The sequence below is a fragment of the Aquila chrysaetos genome, chromosome 3, assembly GCF_900496995.4.
Source record: "Aquila chrysaetos chrysaetos chromosome 3, bAquChr1.4, whole genome shotgun sequence".
NCBI classification, from domain to species: Eukaryota; Metazoa; Chordata; class Aves; order Accipitriformes; family Accipitridae; genus Aquila; species Aquila chrysaetos.
The window spans coordinates 30,886,388-30,906,207 of record NC_044006.1 but is presented as its reverse complement, the minus strand read 5'-3'; the positions used below and the strand labels follow the sequence as shown (position 1 = coordinate 30,906,207).

At 45.2% G+C, this 19,820-nt stretch overlaps 1 protein-coding gene across 2 annotated transcripts in view; it reads right to left on the bottom strand.

Moving 5' to 3' along the window:
- Positions 1-19,820, bottom strand: part of ITGA9 (integrin subunit alpha 9) — a 245,759-nt gene that overhangs the window by 207,439 nt on the left and 18,500 nt on the right. For both annotated transcript variants that reach the window (XM_041122619.1, XM_030009961.2), the window contains 3 exons: positions 14,990-15,117; positions 13,552-13,658; positions 6,904-7,027 (listed from right to left, as the gene is read on the bottom strand). In XM_041122619.1, coding sequence (XP_040978553.1) covers positions 6,904-7,027; positions 13,552-13,658; positions 14,990-15,117 — 359 coding nt within the window. The remainder of the gene's footprint in view (positions 1-6,903; positions 7,028-13,551; positions 13,659-14,989; positions 15,118-19,820) is intronic.

Genomic DNA, 19,820 nt, shown 5'->3' with positions numbered 1-19,820 from the left:
ACAATTCCACTGAGAAATGAAGCCCATATTTGCTCACGGCTATTCAGAAAGTGCTGGGACTCTGAATTACTAGCTCTCCACATACAGTCTCTCACAGAGCCAGGCGCTCCTTGCCTGGGAAAAAAAATAAATGTTTATCGATATGAACATTTTTTTATTCAGAGAGCTGGGGAGATAAGGTTTCTCCCTCTGTATTTCCTGAAAAATAATGCTGTGCACGTCCTAAAGACCCTGCCTTCGCTACAGCTGGATTCCCACCCTTGCATAGGATGAAATACAGCAAGTTCCACGTCCGTCCTATTCAGATGCTTTCACTTCCAGCCAAGGTGTTCCCTTCACATGATGTACTGAGGTGTGAACAGACCTTGCCTCTCCCCGATTTTGCACTCAACTTACTGTAATTAGAAACAAAATGCCACTAGCCACTGTCGCCCTGGAGGTCTGGAAGTATCCTGCTGCCTTACCTGCTAAAGTTGGCAGGAAGCTTTTGCAATGCCAGAGCTCAAGGCTTTAGAGACTGCCTTCTTAAATCCCACTTTACAGGGTATATATACTTTTTGATGGAGGGCTAGAGGGGCTCAGGCTGATGCCTGAAAAGCCACCCCAGGTCCGCACAGCCATGGCCAACCCGACCTGCCAGCCAGGCCCCCAGCCCACCAGGAGACCACAGGGCCCACCATCCCTTTAGGTACTAGAGACCATGGTCCCTGGTAGATCTTACTCACAACCCTGGCCAGGGTACGGCCTCTTAAAAGCCAAACGAGCCCATCATCTGGGACATGAGGAAAGAAGATTTCTTACGCATACATTTCTTTTCAGAGCAAGCCTCGATGGCTCTCTGTTTCAGGCCCGTAACCAACTGCTGCAAGTGGGCCCTGCTGACAATTTGATGGATTTAAAATGTTGTATTTCCCTATAAAATTGTATTACGCCTGGCTCACAGTTTCTTTAAGTGTCTCCTTCAAAAAACACACAGCTCAATTTGCTTTAAAATGAAAGAGGAAAAATGCCATAGGATATTTAACTTGCGCAGTGAAAGATTTAGGTCAGGCGCATAACGACATGACTGCGGCCAATGACTCAGCGCAGGATGGGAGGCAAACAAAACTTGTTTCTTGTTTTGGATTTTCAAATTTCTCCTTCTCTCCTTTTATAAACAGGCTTTCCAGAACTTTTTTTCACAATTCAGCAACACCTAAAAGCCTCAAACATGATGGCAGCTTCTCCAGCCATCACAGCTTTGCCATAGACTTGGGTGAGGCCTGAAGGTCTCCGAACCACCGCCCCACGTAACTCCAGCCCCCTGAGAGGCCCCATCCACTGGCGCCCACAAGCCGTCCCCTGAATTCGGCTGCAAAGAAAAACCAAGGGCATGCAAAATCATAGGGTGGCAGAAGGACAGGTAGCAGCTTTAGCAATGGAACAAGACAGTTACTGAAGAGTGGTGGGTGGATCCGTAGCCTCACGCGGTCGTGTTTAACAAACACGCAAAATTGCTTCGTTTCTTAGGGTAAACAGAAGATTTTCTTCCGACAAAATAATACATGCACAAAAATTAAACCGTTTCTCCTATCAAGTCAAAAAGCTTATCGAATTCACAGCATTGTTTAATTATAATAGAAATTTTGCCTACTTTAAAAAAAAAAAAAAAGACAACCAAATTCAGATCTAGGAGTAACTTGAAACAAAAATCCCAACATCAGAGGACACAACACAGCTGATGAAAATCAGCGATATATGTATTAGAAAGAACAGAAACACACACATTATTGTTTTCATTGTCAGGCAATGAAAAAACAATTACTCTTTAAATGAACCAAATTACTACTAACTGCAATGCATAAGGAATGGGAAAGATTTGGTGGTTTAAACAGTTGTAGAATAAACCAAGTTGGTACGTCCACTGAAGCTCATACTTTCACAGACATTGTTCATGGCTTTATGTGTTGTTTGGTGTTTTTTAAGTCACTTATATTGACAGTACTATCTACTCAAACTAATGGCCCTACATTTCACGTAAATAACTAGTTACGCTTTGGTGTTAACAGTGGACAGATGGGATTGCAGCAGTTCAAGTAAATTCAGAGTTCGGATACAACCAATGCTTCTGTGAACTGAAGAAAAGACATCAAAACTTTTTGACTTGAATAAATATCTGACAATACTTCTCAGAAAAAAAAAAAAACGGAACTTACAGAAGAAGAAGAAATGGATTCATTACAGTAGCACGGCATGACACACAGAGACGATGCAAAGCAATGACCCTCCTTTCCTCCCTATAGGTATCAAGACTCCATCGCATCATTATGGGGTCTGAGAACATCACACACACCGATTAACCTGTTTTCCTAACACCTCTGAGAGAGAAAATGGCTTTAGTGACATTTCGCAAGAGGGAACAGAAGCACAGAGGCCCAAACACCCCAGACATTGAGACTATTTGAGCGTTTAAAGCTCCACTGACACAGAACAGAGATCAGCACATTTTCAGGGGGATCCAGACAGACACAGTCCTCCTCAGGGGGCCAGCAGCCTCACCTGGACAGACACCGGGCTCCTGGATTCCAACATAACCCTTTCAGCACAAAACCACCCCTTCTCCTTGTCAGCCCACCTAACTCCCATCTGTGGCAGCATACCCACCCCACTCCATGCCCAAGCGGGGCTCCTTTCCAGCCATGCACCCAAGGTCACAGCCCAGCGCAGCCACCCTGTCCTGGACAGTCACATCCCAGCATCACAGACTTCTGCCTCCTCCCTAAAGCCAGTCTGCCTCTCCCAAGCAGCGGATGAGCCCAAAAGGCATGAAAACCAAGATTGCTTCTACCTCCTCTCCACTTCAGTGCACAGTAGTGACACCTGTCACTTGTACGACACTGCCGTCCATCCATCCATCAATGCAGTGAGATGATCAACCAGCAGGAAATTGTGCAGTTACTGTGTCAGCTCACAGCTCTTGCACACCTGAGTAGCAACATTTGCATGAGGCTTAGATAGCGCATGCAGTGGATTCGGTAGTTTCCGTGTAGCTCCAGGCAATAACTGCTGTCATGAACAGATCCTTTTTTACACTTTATTATTCTTTCTTGTCTGCCCGCAGACTGTTGTGCACCCCCGATTACATAGACCACAAGACACTAAACTAACTGCTGTGGCAACAGCTGATAGCAAAGCAGTAAGATGAGGCCGAGTCTGGAAGAGGCGGCTGCCTCTGCGACTTTGAAGATGTGCCATGAATAAATACATAAAGCAAAAAAGAGAAGAAGGTCGTAGTGGTTTGTAGCCATGATGCTCTCAGGTTATAAGAGAAGTAAGGCTGAGGAGAAGTAATTGGATAAAACAATACACAAATAAAAAGGATAAGCTGGGATGTGTGATGATTCTGAAGGTAAATGCTCCTCAACTTCTTCTCCGAGCAAACCACTCTAAAAGTCTCTAAGCAAACTTCAATGCCATAACATAGCATAAGCTTCAGGGTGCAATAAAATCCTGTATCTACCATCTTCACAGATGGAAGCAAAGTGGACAGTTACAGTAAATTATCATTTGCACTGGAAGTCTCTTCCTTCCTATCTTACAGTGTTTCACTACTCTAGGATGCAACAGTAGTAATCTTTCTGACCTAGCATTGTGGTAGTGGGTCTGCACCACAAAGCAGGGATGTTTTGATGGCTCCCAGAAAACCAGATGTGGTCTGGACCCTGTGGGAAAACTTGCTTATCCCTTTGGAGGCGGGGCATGTGAGCATGTGCTGTTCCCCTCATTTACTAATCAAAGGGTCCATCAGTCTTCCCCACCTCCGCCACCAACTCCTACCGCAGAGGAGTAGGAAACCACCCCATCTCTCCCCACCAGCTGGGCTGCTTCTCACAGTAGACACAGCCACCCTTCTTCTTTGCAAACTGAATGCATCAGGGGAATGAAGAGGCAGCTCCCTTTTTTTGGAAGGCCATTAAAACTATGGGGAAAAATAACCAAGTGAAAGCACTGCCTGGAAGACTGTGGCTCCATAAGCCAGCTATACCACAAAGGACATCCAGCTCATATAAACCAGATTAGTTCCTACTCAGAGAGATTGCATTTAACTATTAGGCTTGCTGCTGTTCTCATTAGCTCTCAATCGCTTCCAGACTTCTGTCAGCCCTTTCAGGGAAGCTGGACAAGAATAAGATGGATTGAGACTACTATGTTGTTGCACCACTACCACCCAGTCAGGAAAATTCCATTTCCTCCTTTGTCTTTAATTATTAAGCCTGCTTTATGTGGAGAGAAAACATACCGTATGCATTAAGTACGTCTGTCCCAAGGTCAGACTCCTCTCCCTTTCCGGCGCAAGACTTTTGTTATACAAGTGAATAATCCGTCTCCAGGTGCGTGTGCACACACACACACACACACACACACACAGATGGATGGAGACTGCTGATGTGCACTCGACTGGCCTGCACCCTTCGCCAGTTAGGCAACAGCCAGCTCTGGTTGTGGACCATGCAGCCACACCAGCCTCTCACGAGGCTTATTGCCTTAGCCGTGCTAACGATGGGGCTTCTGGAAACGAGCACGCGACTGCCTGCACCCACGCACACATGGCAAGTCCCAGAGAAGGCCGAGATGCTGGGATCTCAGCAGGCAAAGGCATGCTCCCGGGTGCAGGGTTTGCAGCTGTGGGTCTGGCAGCCTCCCGGCGATGGCCGCAGAGGCTCTTGGTGTAGCGGCACTTCAGCTGCATTATGCACCGTGCTTATTATCCCTATCAGACTCGCCGCTTCTCCCCTTTGGGCTGTTCCTCAGTGTCAGTGGAGGTGAATTGCTTCTTCTGCTTCCAGAAAGTGAAGGAAAAAAGTTACAAGGATGACTGCAATCTTATTTCACAGCAAACCTCAAACAACGAATCCCTCTGCATGACGTACCATGGCTCGCTCTCTCTTTAAGCTTATTTTATTGAAATCTAAAAGATCCAGGAGTAAACAAATGCAGCCATCCCTCGTGATACTTTGTGATTTCATGTCTGGTGGGGGGAGAGAAAATCAGTCCCAAACCTCCAATTTTCACTCTAGCATGGAGTGAAATTAAGCCAACATTGTACTGCACCAACCCTGCCAACTTTCCACTGGCTGCTCTGCATGTACTAGGCCCACACATTTCTATTTTCTAGCAATTCCTGGCAAATATCCTGTCAGATTAGCAGCAGTTTTACTCCGAAGACATGACGCACAGAAAAACACAAGCGGTTCATCTCTTCCAGAAACCACCTCCCCACCACGGCTTCAGGCGAGCCGCTTTTAAGGCAGTGCAGGAGCAGTGCCACAGGCTCAGAAGTAGCCATGGCAGCGTCACTGCACATGCACGTTGACCATAAAGTTAATATCAGATGATTTGCAGCTCATTACCTCAGTGTGAGGCCTTATCCCAATTTTGCTGACAAGAGGGGGGAAAGAAAAAAAAAAGACAGACAAATACAGCAGGACAGTGCTCACAACAGGAAGGCTTACATAGTTTAGTTGTATTCTGCTGCAAAGCAGCTGGCATGGCTGAGTCAAGAGACTCAAAATCCCTCACATTTCAAATAATGACCAATTTCAGGGCTGGGAAATGCTCAATGCATGAGTGTCTGCCATCTCCAGAAGGTGCATGGGTTTGCGGTGGCAGGTCCCCGAGCAAAGCCCAGAGGAAGATGAAAAGCCGTTTCAGGAGAAAGAGTGGGCATGGAGCGGACCCAGTTCTGCCACAGAGCTGGCTTCACAGGCTGCTGAGCTGGGACACAGCCACTCGCCAGCAGCAGAGAAACTTGCCGGGACATCCCCCACCTTATCCCTCTCCCACTTACTAATGTCAGCAGCAAGCCTGCTGCTGGCCGCTGCCAACTTTGGATGGGGGGAAAATGAATAAGAGCAAGTAAATAAATAAAATCAGAGGTCTTGCCCACAACAAACCCTGCTGTGTCTTGGCCTCCGAACTCCCACGCTTCCTCAGGCTCCTACAGCAAGAGGGGAAAGACAATGCCCAGGACAGACAGGAGAAACCAAGAAGGTGCTTCCCCCCAAATGTTTCTCCGAAGGCCAAGATATCTTAGGAGATATCCTATCTTCTTCCTAACAACACACTCATGCCTCTGATCTAGTTAATTGCTCTTGGCCGAGGAGACCCAAAACACACTGTTCTCTGAAGTCTTTAGGAAAGGAAACACGATACAAGAGTCTCATGTACCAGAGAGCTGGAAAATTAAAACATTGACACCTGGGACTTGGAACAGAACCAACAAGGCACAGCCACCCACTGCTCAGAGCCGGAGCCCTCCCTCTCCGTGCACCCCAAACCCAGACCTTCGGAGGATCCAAACGGCACCTGAAACACAGCAGCAGTTTAATATAAACTGCTGCAGAAGTTCCCCAAAGTGAGCAAGGTGTTAAAGCATGCCCTTTTTCTCCCACTCTAGTCCTCTGAGAAATCACAACACAAAAATGAAAGTGGTTCCACAAGATGGGCAAATTGGTTCCCCATTGCAATGTAATTCAGGATTTTTACTCTGTGCCACAGCAAAGCATGAGATGCCAAGCTCAGATCAATATCTACTGATTATTCACATAAGGGAAGAGAGAGCTGCTGTCTCAAAAACACAGTTCAGAAACATACTATTCCTCTAGCAAAGTGTGACCATGCACAGTAACTCACAGCACCCATTCAGTCATTGTGCTACTCTCTCAAGTTCATTCAAAACCCAACCACCACCCCAGCTGTGCTCCAAGGCAGCCGTATGTTACCAAAAAAAAAAAGCAAAAAGGAAAAAAATCAGTAACGAGTGTTAGTGCGGATGGCTTTGGAAATAAAGGGAAAACACAGCAGCTGTAAACTGAGGGTGCAGCAAGGGAGGTGAGCCCCGCTCCCAGCCCCCACACTCCTTACCTTCGTAGCAGGGCAAGAGCTTCCTCCCGTTGGGCTGCAGGTTGGGGGGAATGATGTTGCAGAAGCCATGGGGCAGGATGTACTCTGTCTCGTAGTAGATGTTTTTCCAGCGGTGCGCACATGCCTAAACAGATCATATCACATGCATTATTGACCCAGAGTCACAGGAGAGCCCTCTGACCAAGGCAGAGAACGCACGAACAGGACCCCTTAGCATCACCTTCCCCCCACAACCCCATTGTCCTCTCCCTACATCCCACTCTTTCTAGATAAAGTATCTTCTCACTTATCTTCTGCAGCTCATGACACAGCTCAGATCTCACCTTCACAGGTGCATGACTAGGAAAACAGCAGGTCTCACAGCAAGACAGAGCTCACGCTGGAGACTTCAAGATCCCTCACTGTGTATGACTCCATACAGCCAGTGAAGCTCTTCTAACTAAAAATGCACTAAGAGAAACCAGCCAAGCGAGAAAAGGGGGAAAAACAGCAATAAAGACATTGAGAATACACATAAGAGGATCAGAATGGATGCTAAGACTCAGAAGGTTACTAAGACCATATTAGAAGGTTATCCCACCAGAGGATGCATGTGCAAGTCAAAGGCTTGTCTCACTGGGAAAGGCAGCCTTGTTTCTGGTGACAGAAGAGCTAGGCTTTGCTTACTGGTAATGAATTTAAGTGAAAATGCCAGAGGTTTGTGGCAACAAGAGTGGCAACATCAGTCAAGGTGCAGATGAGCTGCAGAGATCGGGGTGCCTTTCTCTTCACAGTGAAGAATAAGATCACCCTGCAAAACCAGAGCTAAACTAGTCTCACCTGGACACTTGCTCAGTACAAGTGCCACACACAGGCACAGACACAAGCAATGCAGAGCCTGGTTCACATCTTCCTAGAACCCACTTTCTTCAGAAATTAACACTGCATTGCTGCCAGGCAGACCACAAGTTGTCTGATGCTCAGGGTTACTTGGAATAAAAGGAAATGAAATGTGAAACAGCAAGGGCTTTTAACTTGAGCACATGCTGGGCCATATCTCCAGCTGGTCTAAGCCACTGAAGTCAGTGTAGATGTGTCAATTTATATCATTTAAGGCTTTGTCCGATGTGAACAGAGCAGCCTCTATGCTACAAATCATCTCCTCCACATAGTTTAAACTTTTCATGGAAACTTTGCGTCAGCCCGATTCATGATCCCCACATTTGACCCTATCCTGCCCAGACAAGACACCCTCTGTCTTCCTTACCTTTGTGCTACCCCACTTTTCTGCCTCAGCACCTCAGAGCTGCCCATGGGGGCATCTCAACATCATTAAAAAACACATCCATAAGAGAGGCACAGTTGTGTCACCTATCCAGTAAAGAACCAGGGAAGCGTATCAGCCACTGGGAAGCTCAAAATTCAATCCAGCAGTCAACACAGGCCCCTTCCCATATACTTAACACCAGAAAGACATGAAAGGGTAATACTACTCTCATTTTTTTAACTGAAACAGAGCAAAACCAGTTGTGCAAAAGCCTGCTCTGTTGTTAGCAGTGCTGCATTTGGACTTTGATATTTATTGCTTTCCTAACTTCCAGCACTCAAGGAGAAGCACGTATCTCCTGAAGATCGCTATTGCAGAGGGATAACAAGGGACTCCGGGGGCCATGGAAAGCTCTGCACCACACTGCATGGCGCAGGCTGCCACCCATGACGCGAAGGATCCTTCTGATGGTACTCTGCTCAACAGCCAAATGCATGCAAGGAGTCCTGCAAAGAGCAGCTTTGGGGACTCCCTTATGAGCTTTAAGGAAGCTTAGTTATGATTTTAATCCCCATGCACCACTCATTCAAAATTCAACAGCAACAAAAAGCCAGCACATGAAACGCTCATTTTCAGAGCAACCAGGAAATAGTTTCTCTCCTGACAGATCTATGCTGCGAGCACAAATATACACATGCACAGCCCTTTTAAAGACAGTACAATAAAGACATACACCATTAAAGCAACAGTCAAGTCAACCCCAACTCCGGATATAAACTCAAACAGAAACAGACCAAGAGTATTTTTTAAAATTATGGAAAGATAAATAAAGGATTGTGATATTGTAAATTCCTTGACATTTTATATCTCAGAAACTGCAAGGGACCCACATAAATTAACCTACTAATCTCTCCCAGAGGACCACAAATGACAGAGTCAAGGAGAGCAGCAGCATTTCATCACAAGCAGGAGGCTTTGCTCAGGAGTGAGGTGCAGAGGCCAAGAAAGACAGAACAATATAAGGAGGAAAAAAAAGGAGCTGGTGCATAAGAAGTACGTTCAAAATCAACTGGAGGCTATGGGCTCACTTCAGCAATTCTGGGCACACTTACCTAACCTGTTAGGGTTTGGATTTTGTTTGGGTGTTTTTTTGGTTTCGTTGTTTTTTTTAATGATCACTTTTCTGTACCTTCATCATGCTGTGTATTCAGGCACACTAAAGGTTACTGCTGACTCTCTGAGTCTGCAGACAGCTCGTACCCATAGGTCCAAGAGATGAGCTCCACCTCTGTTATCTCAGCAGGGGCTTCCCCAGCCACCCTCATGCCACAGCTGCAGAATTTGACATTTTCCCAGTGGACAGGAGTGTACCAGCTCCTCTTCCTCCCTGAAACTCATTTCTCTGCAGCCAGGCAACCAGTACCTTTGTCTTCCTGCCACAGGAAAGCTCATCCACAGCTGCTTTTGGTTCTCCTGCCTTCCCAAAAATGTTTAGTCGGATTACAGTACGCAGTCCCCGCATTATTCAACTTTACTGAGGCAAGATGATGTGCTACCAAAGGTGGCCACAGCCTTCCTTCTTTGATCGCACATGTCTGAAGAGGTCTTGGGAACAGAGATGAATCACCTGAATTTGATGCTGTAGATAAGGTTTTTCTGTGGGTTTTTTTTTTCCTAAGGCGATTGCAAACAACTGAGAGCTTACACACCCTTTTTCAGACACAAGCCATAGACAGGCCCCTGTGCAATGTGGAAGCCGTCAGCACACTTTGGTGCTCAGCAGCTGCTGCCAGGGCACAGGTTCCAGCTCCACAATGGAACAGGGGAAAAAGGATGCAAACCTGTGAAGCAAAATAAAACGCTTCTGGGCAAAGCACACAGAGGTCTCTATTGACAGCAGACACTGCATTACCACAATGTAATGAATAGGCCATTTCAAAACTGCAGCCACTTTGCTTTTTTGCGTGTTGAACACCAGCCACAGGCTTTGCACCGTAGGAAAAGCAACACAAGAGACCCAGGCTTCACTTCAGAGGCCGAATGCCCCACCTGAATGCATGGTCCTTATAGAGCCCTCCGCTGACTCCTAAAGTCAGAGTCCAAACAAGGGACTTTTTGAACATGCCACTGTCAGACCACTTCTGGTTTGCTTTTCCTTAGGACTTTGGCTTTGCTGCAGTGATGGGTTTTTTTACAGACACACGCACAATCACTAAATGTGCCAGTAAGTCAGCTACTTTAAATGAAAAATAGCAACATTTGATAAAGACCAGAGTAATGACAGATGTGGCGGGTATTTAGGAAGAGCAAGACTGAAGGATGTGGCTTATGTCCAAATCATAATGCACTGTCCCTGGTTCCTCTCTCAACAAAAGTAAAAGGAGGACTTTTGCCATTTCAGTTTGGAAAGAGCTGGCAATCTCAGCTGTATTATTACAGCACTTAGATTAATGCAAATATTGACTGATAGCGCACCTGAGAACAGGAAGCCACTGAACTGCAAACTCAGAGCTTTTTTAGCTAATCTTACTTCTTCATTTGTTTAAATCCTCATTGTTTGATGCTTTTCTATTTAGTCCGTCACACAAACATAGAACTCTGGTTCAGTAACACCCTGGCACAATATGGGTTCAAACGCAATCCACTTTTTACCAAACACCAGCTAAAGCCCCCCTGCACACTCCTCACCTTCCCTACCACCCCTTTCCACTGAAGCTGGTACTCTTATCAGGCAATTGGAGAAGGCTGATAAGACAGAAATTTAAGCCACTAAGCAGTTTCAAAGCAAAAGCAACAACTTCTTTGTAAAATCCACAGTTAAACTGTGGGACTAATTCCTCTAACACAGGACATCAAGAGCATGAATAGTACACGCAGGTTTAAAAAGCAACTACCCATATGTATGAAAAAAAAAAAAAAATCCATCCAGGGCTATTGACCACAAAGATACAACTCTGACTTAAAGGAATCCCTGGAAGAGATGCAGTAAATAGAGCTGTAATGCCTACAATATAGACTGCACACACTCCTAACTACAGGCAATCACTCATGAGAGTTAGCTAGTAATTTCATTTAAAAGCTAAAAATCAGCAGATAGGGCCACAAACACACATTCAGACAAGTCTCCTCAGAATACCAGTTTCTCATAGAGGCTTCAAAGAAGAGCCGCATTTTAAAGAAATCCTGATCTTTAAAATTAGAGGAGCACATGTATAAAACCCCATCTCCTTATGGGAAAGTCACAAATCTTTTTCATTAAAAAGTTATCTCAAAAGAGAGTAACAGTGCCCTGAAACAGCTAGGTATTTTCCATCCACAAAGGAATCCATATGCCTTCATTCCAGCTCTGTCCACACACAGGTGCGCACAGATGTATAGCTACTAGTTTAAGACCGAGTGCTTTGGTGATAAATATCAATAGGAATTAGATATTTAAACATCCTTGAGCATCTGGACACAATATATTTGGTGAGGGCAGTATAATCTTGTCAGAGGGCTGGTTTAGGACTACCTTAAATCAGCATAACTTGTGGAGACATTTTACCAGCTTAAGCTGCACCAGAACAAGCACATCACCAGCTGCACGTTTTACTTTAGCTACACTTTGCTTTTAAACCTGCTTTATGTCTGAAATTTCTATCCCCTCAGCCCCAGCCTAAGCCCTCACAGCCTGCCCATGTCTTTCACCTTTGTAGCCTCCCCTCAGCCAGCTAGCAGCCAGCCCCAGCCTTGGTAGTTGCCCGGTTTTTTTCCCCACCAGCTTTCCCTTCCTTTGCTGCTTTTGTCTAAGGAGATGACACCTAAGCATCAGCTGCAACCTGTTCCCCTTTAAACACACAAAACCATTACTCTTAAGGTATCATTTTTTCAAAAATGACTCAGCGTTGCCTAAAAAAAGTGTATGTGCTACCTTCTGAAAATGGGACAAGAATTTGTCTAGTTCAGCCAGATGACTGGAAAATCGAGCGGATGCTGTCTTGAGGTAATGTTATCCTGATCAGTGCAAGTTACTCCTCAGCTGTCACGCAGGACTCTGAGCACACATACAGATCAGGATATCCCTTGAAAACATGAATTTCTTACACTAGCATGAATGACTTAATTTTGTGGACTGCTGTACATTTACAGTGTATTTCATTTATGCCTCTCTTTTTCCCCTCCTCCTCTAGTGCTGAACACATTTAAGACATCCAAGAAAAGTAAAGCATCAGCCAGCCGCTATAGCACTAACAAGCTGTACACCAAAAGAGACAATCAGATAAAATACCACACTACTATCGCAGAAAGGTATAAAAACCACCTGCCCCCATCATGGGGAAGTTGGTGTGCAAGGACTTAGGGTGTAAGCATTTGGACTCTAAGCTCATATTAAGAAAAATGCCTTTGAGTGAAGCAACTTTGTCCACTTGCCTTACACACGTCGTTGGCAGAGTAATCATTGTGCAAGATCTTTCTCTCTAGCAGCTTTGTGACAGTTTGATGCCAAGTACCAGGGCGATCCCCTATTTCATTGGAAATATGGGGTCATACTGCAGGTTTCCGACACCCAAACAGCAGTCTTTAGAATTAGAATGTTGTCAGGGTTACTCTGATAAGAGCTTGAAATTTGCCTGCCACATATACTATGCACAACATTTTACTGCAATTCTTTTTTTATTTTGGTTAACATTCCTGCAGACAGACTCAATCGGGTAGACAGTCAGAACCCAACCGCGGACGTAAACACAGACAACTATTGATCATAATATAACCATGAATTTTAGAAAGATTTTTGCCCAGCTCTCTATGATTATTTTTTTCCAACACAGGAAATGTTGTTTTGCAAAGATAAATTCCTCATCCTAAGGATCACATCTGCTCTCCTTGACCTGTCTATGTGCATGGTAACCATATCAAAGACAACAAGGCCACCCATGCACAACTAAGGCATCTCTACTCGCAACTCTTCTGCCTCATTAATGGAAAATTAATATACATAAGGAAAAAATATTGCCACAAAGACTCATCTTGCATTTTTGACTGTACGTTCTGGCAAGCAATACATATGCTCAGGGAAAATGGATGCATACATATTCCCTACCTAAACAACAAGAACAAACTAGCAGGTACCTCCCAGACAAAGTTCTATTTATTCGGTTCAAAGATTTAATCCCTCAGATTTAGGAGGAAGCCCTTGGGTGACACAAGTCAGGTGTGACGGCTTTGAAGTCCTTCCTCTATAAATAAAGCTTTCTGGCGGGGGCTCACTTTTCCTTCCGCTTGAAGGAAGGGGCTACAGAATATGCTGCCCGTAAAGCTGGACTCCGTCAGTCACTGCCGAACACATTAATCCTGACGTGTTTAGCATTAGAGTCAGACAGCAGCAATGGTTTTCATGAGATCAAAGAAAAGAGTGGACTTACCAGCACACTTCCACCAGCCTTCGGCTGTCTGGCCAGGCTCACGCCCATCCATTCGTCATCTCTGTCTTCTCTGCAGGTCTTTCCACAGAGTGTGCCCCGAGAATTGCCTACAGAAAGATCAGAAAGGCAGCAAGGCAAGGAGACATTAGTTTTAAATACCCACCAAAGAATCCCTACAAGAAAAGAGATTGCCCATCAAACATCTGCCTGACGGTGCTTTTCTTTTCCCTTGCATCCTGATTTGTTCGAGTTCTTGTATGCATTTTGAGTTCTTGTATGCATTAATCAGGGCGATGCTCTCACTCTTACTAGGCATCATACAAATACATACTAGAGGACAGACCCTGTCCCAAACAGCCAGCAGCGATTACAGCATGTCCACAGCTCTACTTGAATAATCCATCCAACTGAAGTCAATGGGAGATATGTGGGATTGCCTGCAGAATGCAATCAAAGCAAAAATTACTCTTGAAAATGAGTTCTGGGGCATTTAAAAAAAATTGAGGCCTAAATCTTTAGTCCTGTCAGGCAGTATTCACGAATCCTTAAGAGACAGTTTACATTACAGTAGCAGGACAAATCAAACTTAGCCAAAATACTGTTTTAACACACGTAAGCTTCATAAAAATAAATTATACTTGACTCATTCCTGAAAAGATGAACAATACTAACATGCCTTTTTCATAGGCAGAGAAAGCAGCAGCACGCATGTCACCAAGAAAAGCAAAATATTAAAAGGCTTCAGTTCTCTCCATTGGAATCCAGCACGAGATTTTAGATCAGAGTTTTACTTTAGGTCTCCCCTTCCCCCTGAGTTGGGACAGGACATCAAAGAAACCAGAGTCAGTCCTGGTCACGTGCAATACTGTACAAGCATGGCTCTCACAGAGAAACTTATTTCCTTTAGCACAAGAAGCAAACCCAAGGAATGATTTGCTACATTGTGAGGGAACCCACTGATCGCCACATTGCTAATAACACCACACATCACGGGCCCACCACAGCACCGCCTGGGGTCATCCCACACACCCCTATTTCAGCACTGCCTGGAGCAGGCAGCAGCGCTCCCAACCACGCACAGACCCACCAACATGCTGCAAAGCCACACCGAAGCGGGTGGAGAAAAGACAGCAGCTTAGGGTAAGCAGGGAAAAATCCACCTTTGCCTGTTTGCTCGCTGGAGAGAGAGAGAGAGAGAGAGAGAGAGAGCAGGGCCACTGGGAGAACACCAGCCCCAGGTGGGATGCTATTTTGTAATACTGAAGAGAATATGACACCTTTACTACCAGTGCTCAAAATCTGTCAGGAGAGGCTGATGAATCCCTCTCAGTGTCTTGGGGCCTCTTTGAAGCTGTCAGGAGGATTGCTAGCCATTTGGGGTATGGTTTGGTTTTTTTGGTTTCCCCCGTCTCCCCCCTCAAGCATCGTAACTGCCTACCTCGACCCATATCCAGTTCTGTGCATCTTCTGTCAGGATTGGTATGGACTCGACATTTAAACACTGCTCCTGGGGACTGAACAGAGGTGCTGTATTTAGATTCTGCCCTGGGAGCACCAACCAAGACCCTGGAAACCAAAAGCAAAGTAACAAGTGATTAATTTCAGGAGAAAGGGGGAAAAAAAAAAAAACAAAAAACAAAAAACAGCAGCAAGGTTCACATTGCTAGAGCTTCCTCAGCAAAAGAACTTCCTCCACCAACCTTGTAAAATGATGACATTGACTCACAAACTGAAAACACCACACACAGTAAAGGCATTTTTCCCCAGCAAAGCCACAAATACTTTAACAAGTTAAATTTCCATTAGAATTGTAACACATTTAAAGCACCACCCCCCACCCCCAAAAGCATTTAGGAAATTATTAGGAGAGACAGGAGCAGCTGCACCCATTTTTCCTCAGTTTTAACTACATCCCTATCAATCCAAGAACCCACAAGAGCTAATACACACACCCACGAGAGGATAAAATCTGAACCTGCGTGCTTGCCAGCTAGCCAAAGATTAATAAGCTTGTTTAGAAAGTTGAGGCAACCCATTCTCAGAACACTTTATGTAACTACAGCTTTAAAAGACAACAACAAAAACACCCAGCCAACAACACAGGAGCAAACCTCTTCCACAGTGCATTGCTATCAACCCGTGTTTATCACTAAGGCTGTGAACACTATACCTGGGCTATTTGTCCTGTGTGAGAGCTAGCGTCTCCGGAAGCACCAATGCACAAGCTCTGACCATAGGGTTCCCTAACGTACCCTTGAAAGATGATGAGCACTTTTTAATCACTTGTGTTACGATCCAGTTAACTGTTTAACAAGCTGGCAGCTGCTCGTGCCCTGAGGGGGGTCCTTTTTGCAGAGGACTACAGGGGAGGCACGAGTATTAAGGGAGCCCTTTTACCACTTCCTCATTAGAGGGACAATCTTTCTCAGCTGATTGTGAGCCCAGATCTGGGCACAGTAGCATGAGGAGGGAAGCTAAGCAGGAGGAAGGCAGCTCCAGGGAGGGCAGCGGGGAGCACCAGGTAGTTTAGTACCAGTTCTGCAGATACCCTTGCACTGTAAGGCAGGGCAGAGCTTCTGCATGTAACAAAATCCTCTCTGAAGTTAAGCCCAGGGCTGGAACTAAGGGTGACCGTCTCTAAGAGACTGAGCCTCCAGCACTTGCATGCACGGATCCAGCCTGCTACTTGGAAGGCAGCAGCTGACCAAGGAGAAACTCCTCTTGGTTTACCCACTAAAGGGATAAAGAGCTACTAGTCCAAAGTCAGTCCGCATACACAGCCCACCCACAGCACAGATGGACAGCCCAGCACAAGCCCCAAAACTGAAGCTTTCCCTGTTTTAAGCAACCTCTCCTTCATCCTCTAATTTAAAGTTCCATCCCCAACCACCACCCATCATCACCATCCCAGTAAACACAGGGAGACCCAAGGCACAAGGCATGCACGTGTCCAGGGTCAACCTGAACCACCCAGAAGAGCTGTTCCTGCATCAGTGTCTGGTCTATACGAAACAGCAGCACGTCTCCACTGCCTACACGCTTCCCGGGATGCGACAAAACTGTCCTGTGGCACTTGGAAATACATTTACAAGAAGAAGAGAAACCCCTACATTAAGCGACCATTTTCTCCAAAGTTTCATGAGCTAAGCTGTATCATTTGGAGAAGTTTGATGGGGCTGCACTCTACAATGCACATCATGTTTTCACAAGTGAGAAGAATTAATGTCCGAAATACTTAGGTTGCTAAAACCTACAAAGCCTGCACACATTGAGGAGCAAGCGCAAAGGAGCCTGAAATAATAGCTCCAAATGGAAATCCCAGTAGGCAGGCGGCAGGCAGAAAATCAAATGCCAATCATTTCATTTACACAGGCGATGAATGCATGTCATTCAGTTATTGACATTCATGAGGTCTAACAAAAATAAATAAGGGGGGATACTAGTAGCTTAAAGAGTTATGAGTTCAAATTGCAAATGGCAAGAAACTGTTTCTATGACCTGTTATAACAATAAGAAAATGTAGGCCACATTGACCTCCGGTTTAAAAGAAGCTTTGCTCTAACCTAGAAAAGTAAATATGTTTCGGCAATTAGCGCACAAGTTACCTTGGGTTGCAGAATGCAAGATGGAGATGAAGGAGCCTAAATCACAAAGACTCTTCAGCTCTCTTTAAAAAGCTGAATGGGAAAAACTGATAATTAACGATCTGAGTAGGCTACTGGCACAGATAATATTGCTATCTTGAGCAAATATACCTTTCAAAAAGAAAACATCTGTTGCCGTTTCTTTGTGTGGACTGAGCAGAATGAAGCAGCCAGTAAAGGCAACTGGTGATGTGTGCCAAAAGCAAATCTATTTTGGATTGTCCCGAATGCCCATACATTCAAATTTGGTACATTACCTATATCACATACTATGTCATATTAGGATCTTGTCTCATTCTTTCACTCTTGCACCTAGACCCCAGCAGGTGAAACCTTTGCAAATCTACTGTTCTATCTGTCATGAGCCATGCTCCTCGCCTGTGGCCTAAGACAGTCACCTTCAGGGAGATGGGAGATTTTCCATTGGTTCACATGCTTTTTGCTTGGTCAAGTTGGTATTTGCTACATACCACTTACTTCAGTTTTATTCAAAGGTTTGACACTGGAATATTTCCTTTGTCAAGAAAAGAGTCCTCTACTCTTTCATGAAGTTTCTGTATGTAACAGCTTAACTGTTGGAAGAAAGCCACCTATTTAATTGTCATGAGACTTTTCAGCAGACCTGGATAGAAGACTCGTTTGCATCCAAATATTTTGGGACTCATCGAGCAAAACAAACGCCTGTTTTGTATCCCCCCTACATATTAAAGCACCTTTGAAATCCTTTGCAATTTCAGTGAAACAGCGCTGCAACCAGAGAAGGTGTTTTTCTCTGGTACCATACTGAAACAGAAATACATTTCAAACCAAAGCCTTAGAGCCTAATACAGTCTTCTTGCATTTCAGTGCTATGGAGTCTTGCCTGGCACAAACACAGAAGATACGTAAACAGCCAGCAGAAGCAGAACCCTGTCCTCTTGCTATTATCAGGCAACCTTCCAACATATTCCAACTAGTTTAACCAGCTCTCATTTAAAATAGCCTAATTTTGTGGTAGAGATTTCCAGTGCTGCTATAGGACTACCTGGGTTGTCAGCAAGCAAGCACCAGCAGTTCTCGAGACTTTTGCCAAAAGGCTAATTATGTGGGCAGTACTCTTTGCAGAGATTATCAATGAGTGCCGGCTCTCACCACAACCGTAATAGTCTGCAGGAAGCTCCTAGGATATTTGTGAGTAGCTGCATGAAAACAGCTTGAAGGGGAAACCCCATCAAGAGAAAGGGATTACTTTCCGTCAAAGAGAACCAAGGGCAGTAGGAGTGGGGTTTGGGGCCATTTTAGGGTCACTTTTGCTTGATGTGCACAGAGCTTTGAACCAAGTACTGGGGTCTAAACTGACATGAGGAGCAGCAGGCAGAGAGACCGTTTAACCTTCTGTTCTTGAATTCATGCTCGCATGATGAAGAACAAACGCCCTCATCTGTATGGAGACAACTACGCAGCTGCGTGGCCAGAAACCATCACATTGCAGGAGCCACAGCAGCTAGTATTAATGGATGACAAGAAGCTTTTTTGCCCGCGTGGAAATCCATACCTCCTTAAAATTACTTCCTGCAGAACAGTAACCATCACTTTGCTGGTGATTGACCCTCGGGACATACAGATTTGGAAATTAAGTGCTGCATTTAGCAGAAGGAACAGTGAACGAAAGTGTCGAGCTGACCGATGGCATGGAGAGATGCCAAGCATATTAAGCATTCAGCCTACAGCATGCCTGCAACGATTAGGCAATCACAGCTCAAGGACTGGGGAGTATAGGTACCTCAACTCACTTGCAATGTTAAGTGGCAGAGAGAAAAAGTCTTCAAATATCCTTGCATACCACAGCAGACTTCAAAAGCAGCACCAGAGAAGGGTGCACCATCAGCATATCCCAGTTGAGTTTCTTCCCTTCAGAAAGGTCTCTGTCACATGCTAAGCCCTCGAAATAAAAACCTCGGTGATTCATCCACTACGTGCAGAGCAAGAAGGGGGAGGGCTGTTATTTGGACAGCAGATGGATGAGCTGTGACCAACAACAGGAAGCCCAGGTCCCCTGAAATGCCACGGCAGCACCTACAGCATCACTACATCGCTCATGCAACGTGGCATTGTTAACACGACACCCAGCCTCTACCTGGTCGGTCTGTTCCCGCACCTTCCTTCTGGTTGCGCACAAGTACACCATGCACTAATGACACGTATCCTTCAGCCTGAGATGCAGAACAGCCTTTGTTATTTCAGCGGCAGCTCAATCCGGTGAAGAGCACGGCCGAAGGAATGAAGCAACAGCACAGAAACCAGACTCATTCCTTATTGTAAAACTCACAGCAGGACACCATGCAACTAAACTGACTGCATTACTTTTTTGTGCCAGATCATGTTGCCAGAAAGGATAAAGTTGTTACCCTGGACTTGCTGAGGGATTTGAGGGTGTCAGCAACAAGGGGGCATAGGGAAGGGAAAGGAGAGAGATAAAGTAACATCGTATTTTAAAAAAGAACAATCTGAGATGTCACATTATTAACATTTTTTCACTGGGGCAAAATGACATTTGTTTCTTCTTAAACTGTCTGAAGGAAAGCAAAGAAAGCAACATTCTTGGTCGCTTTGTAGGGTCTTTACTCCAAGCTTCAAAATTATATC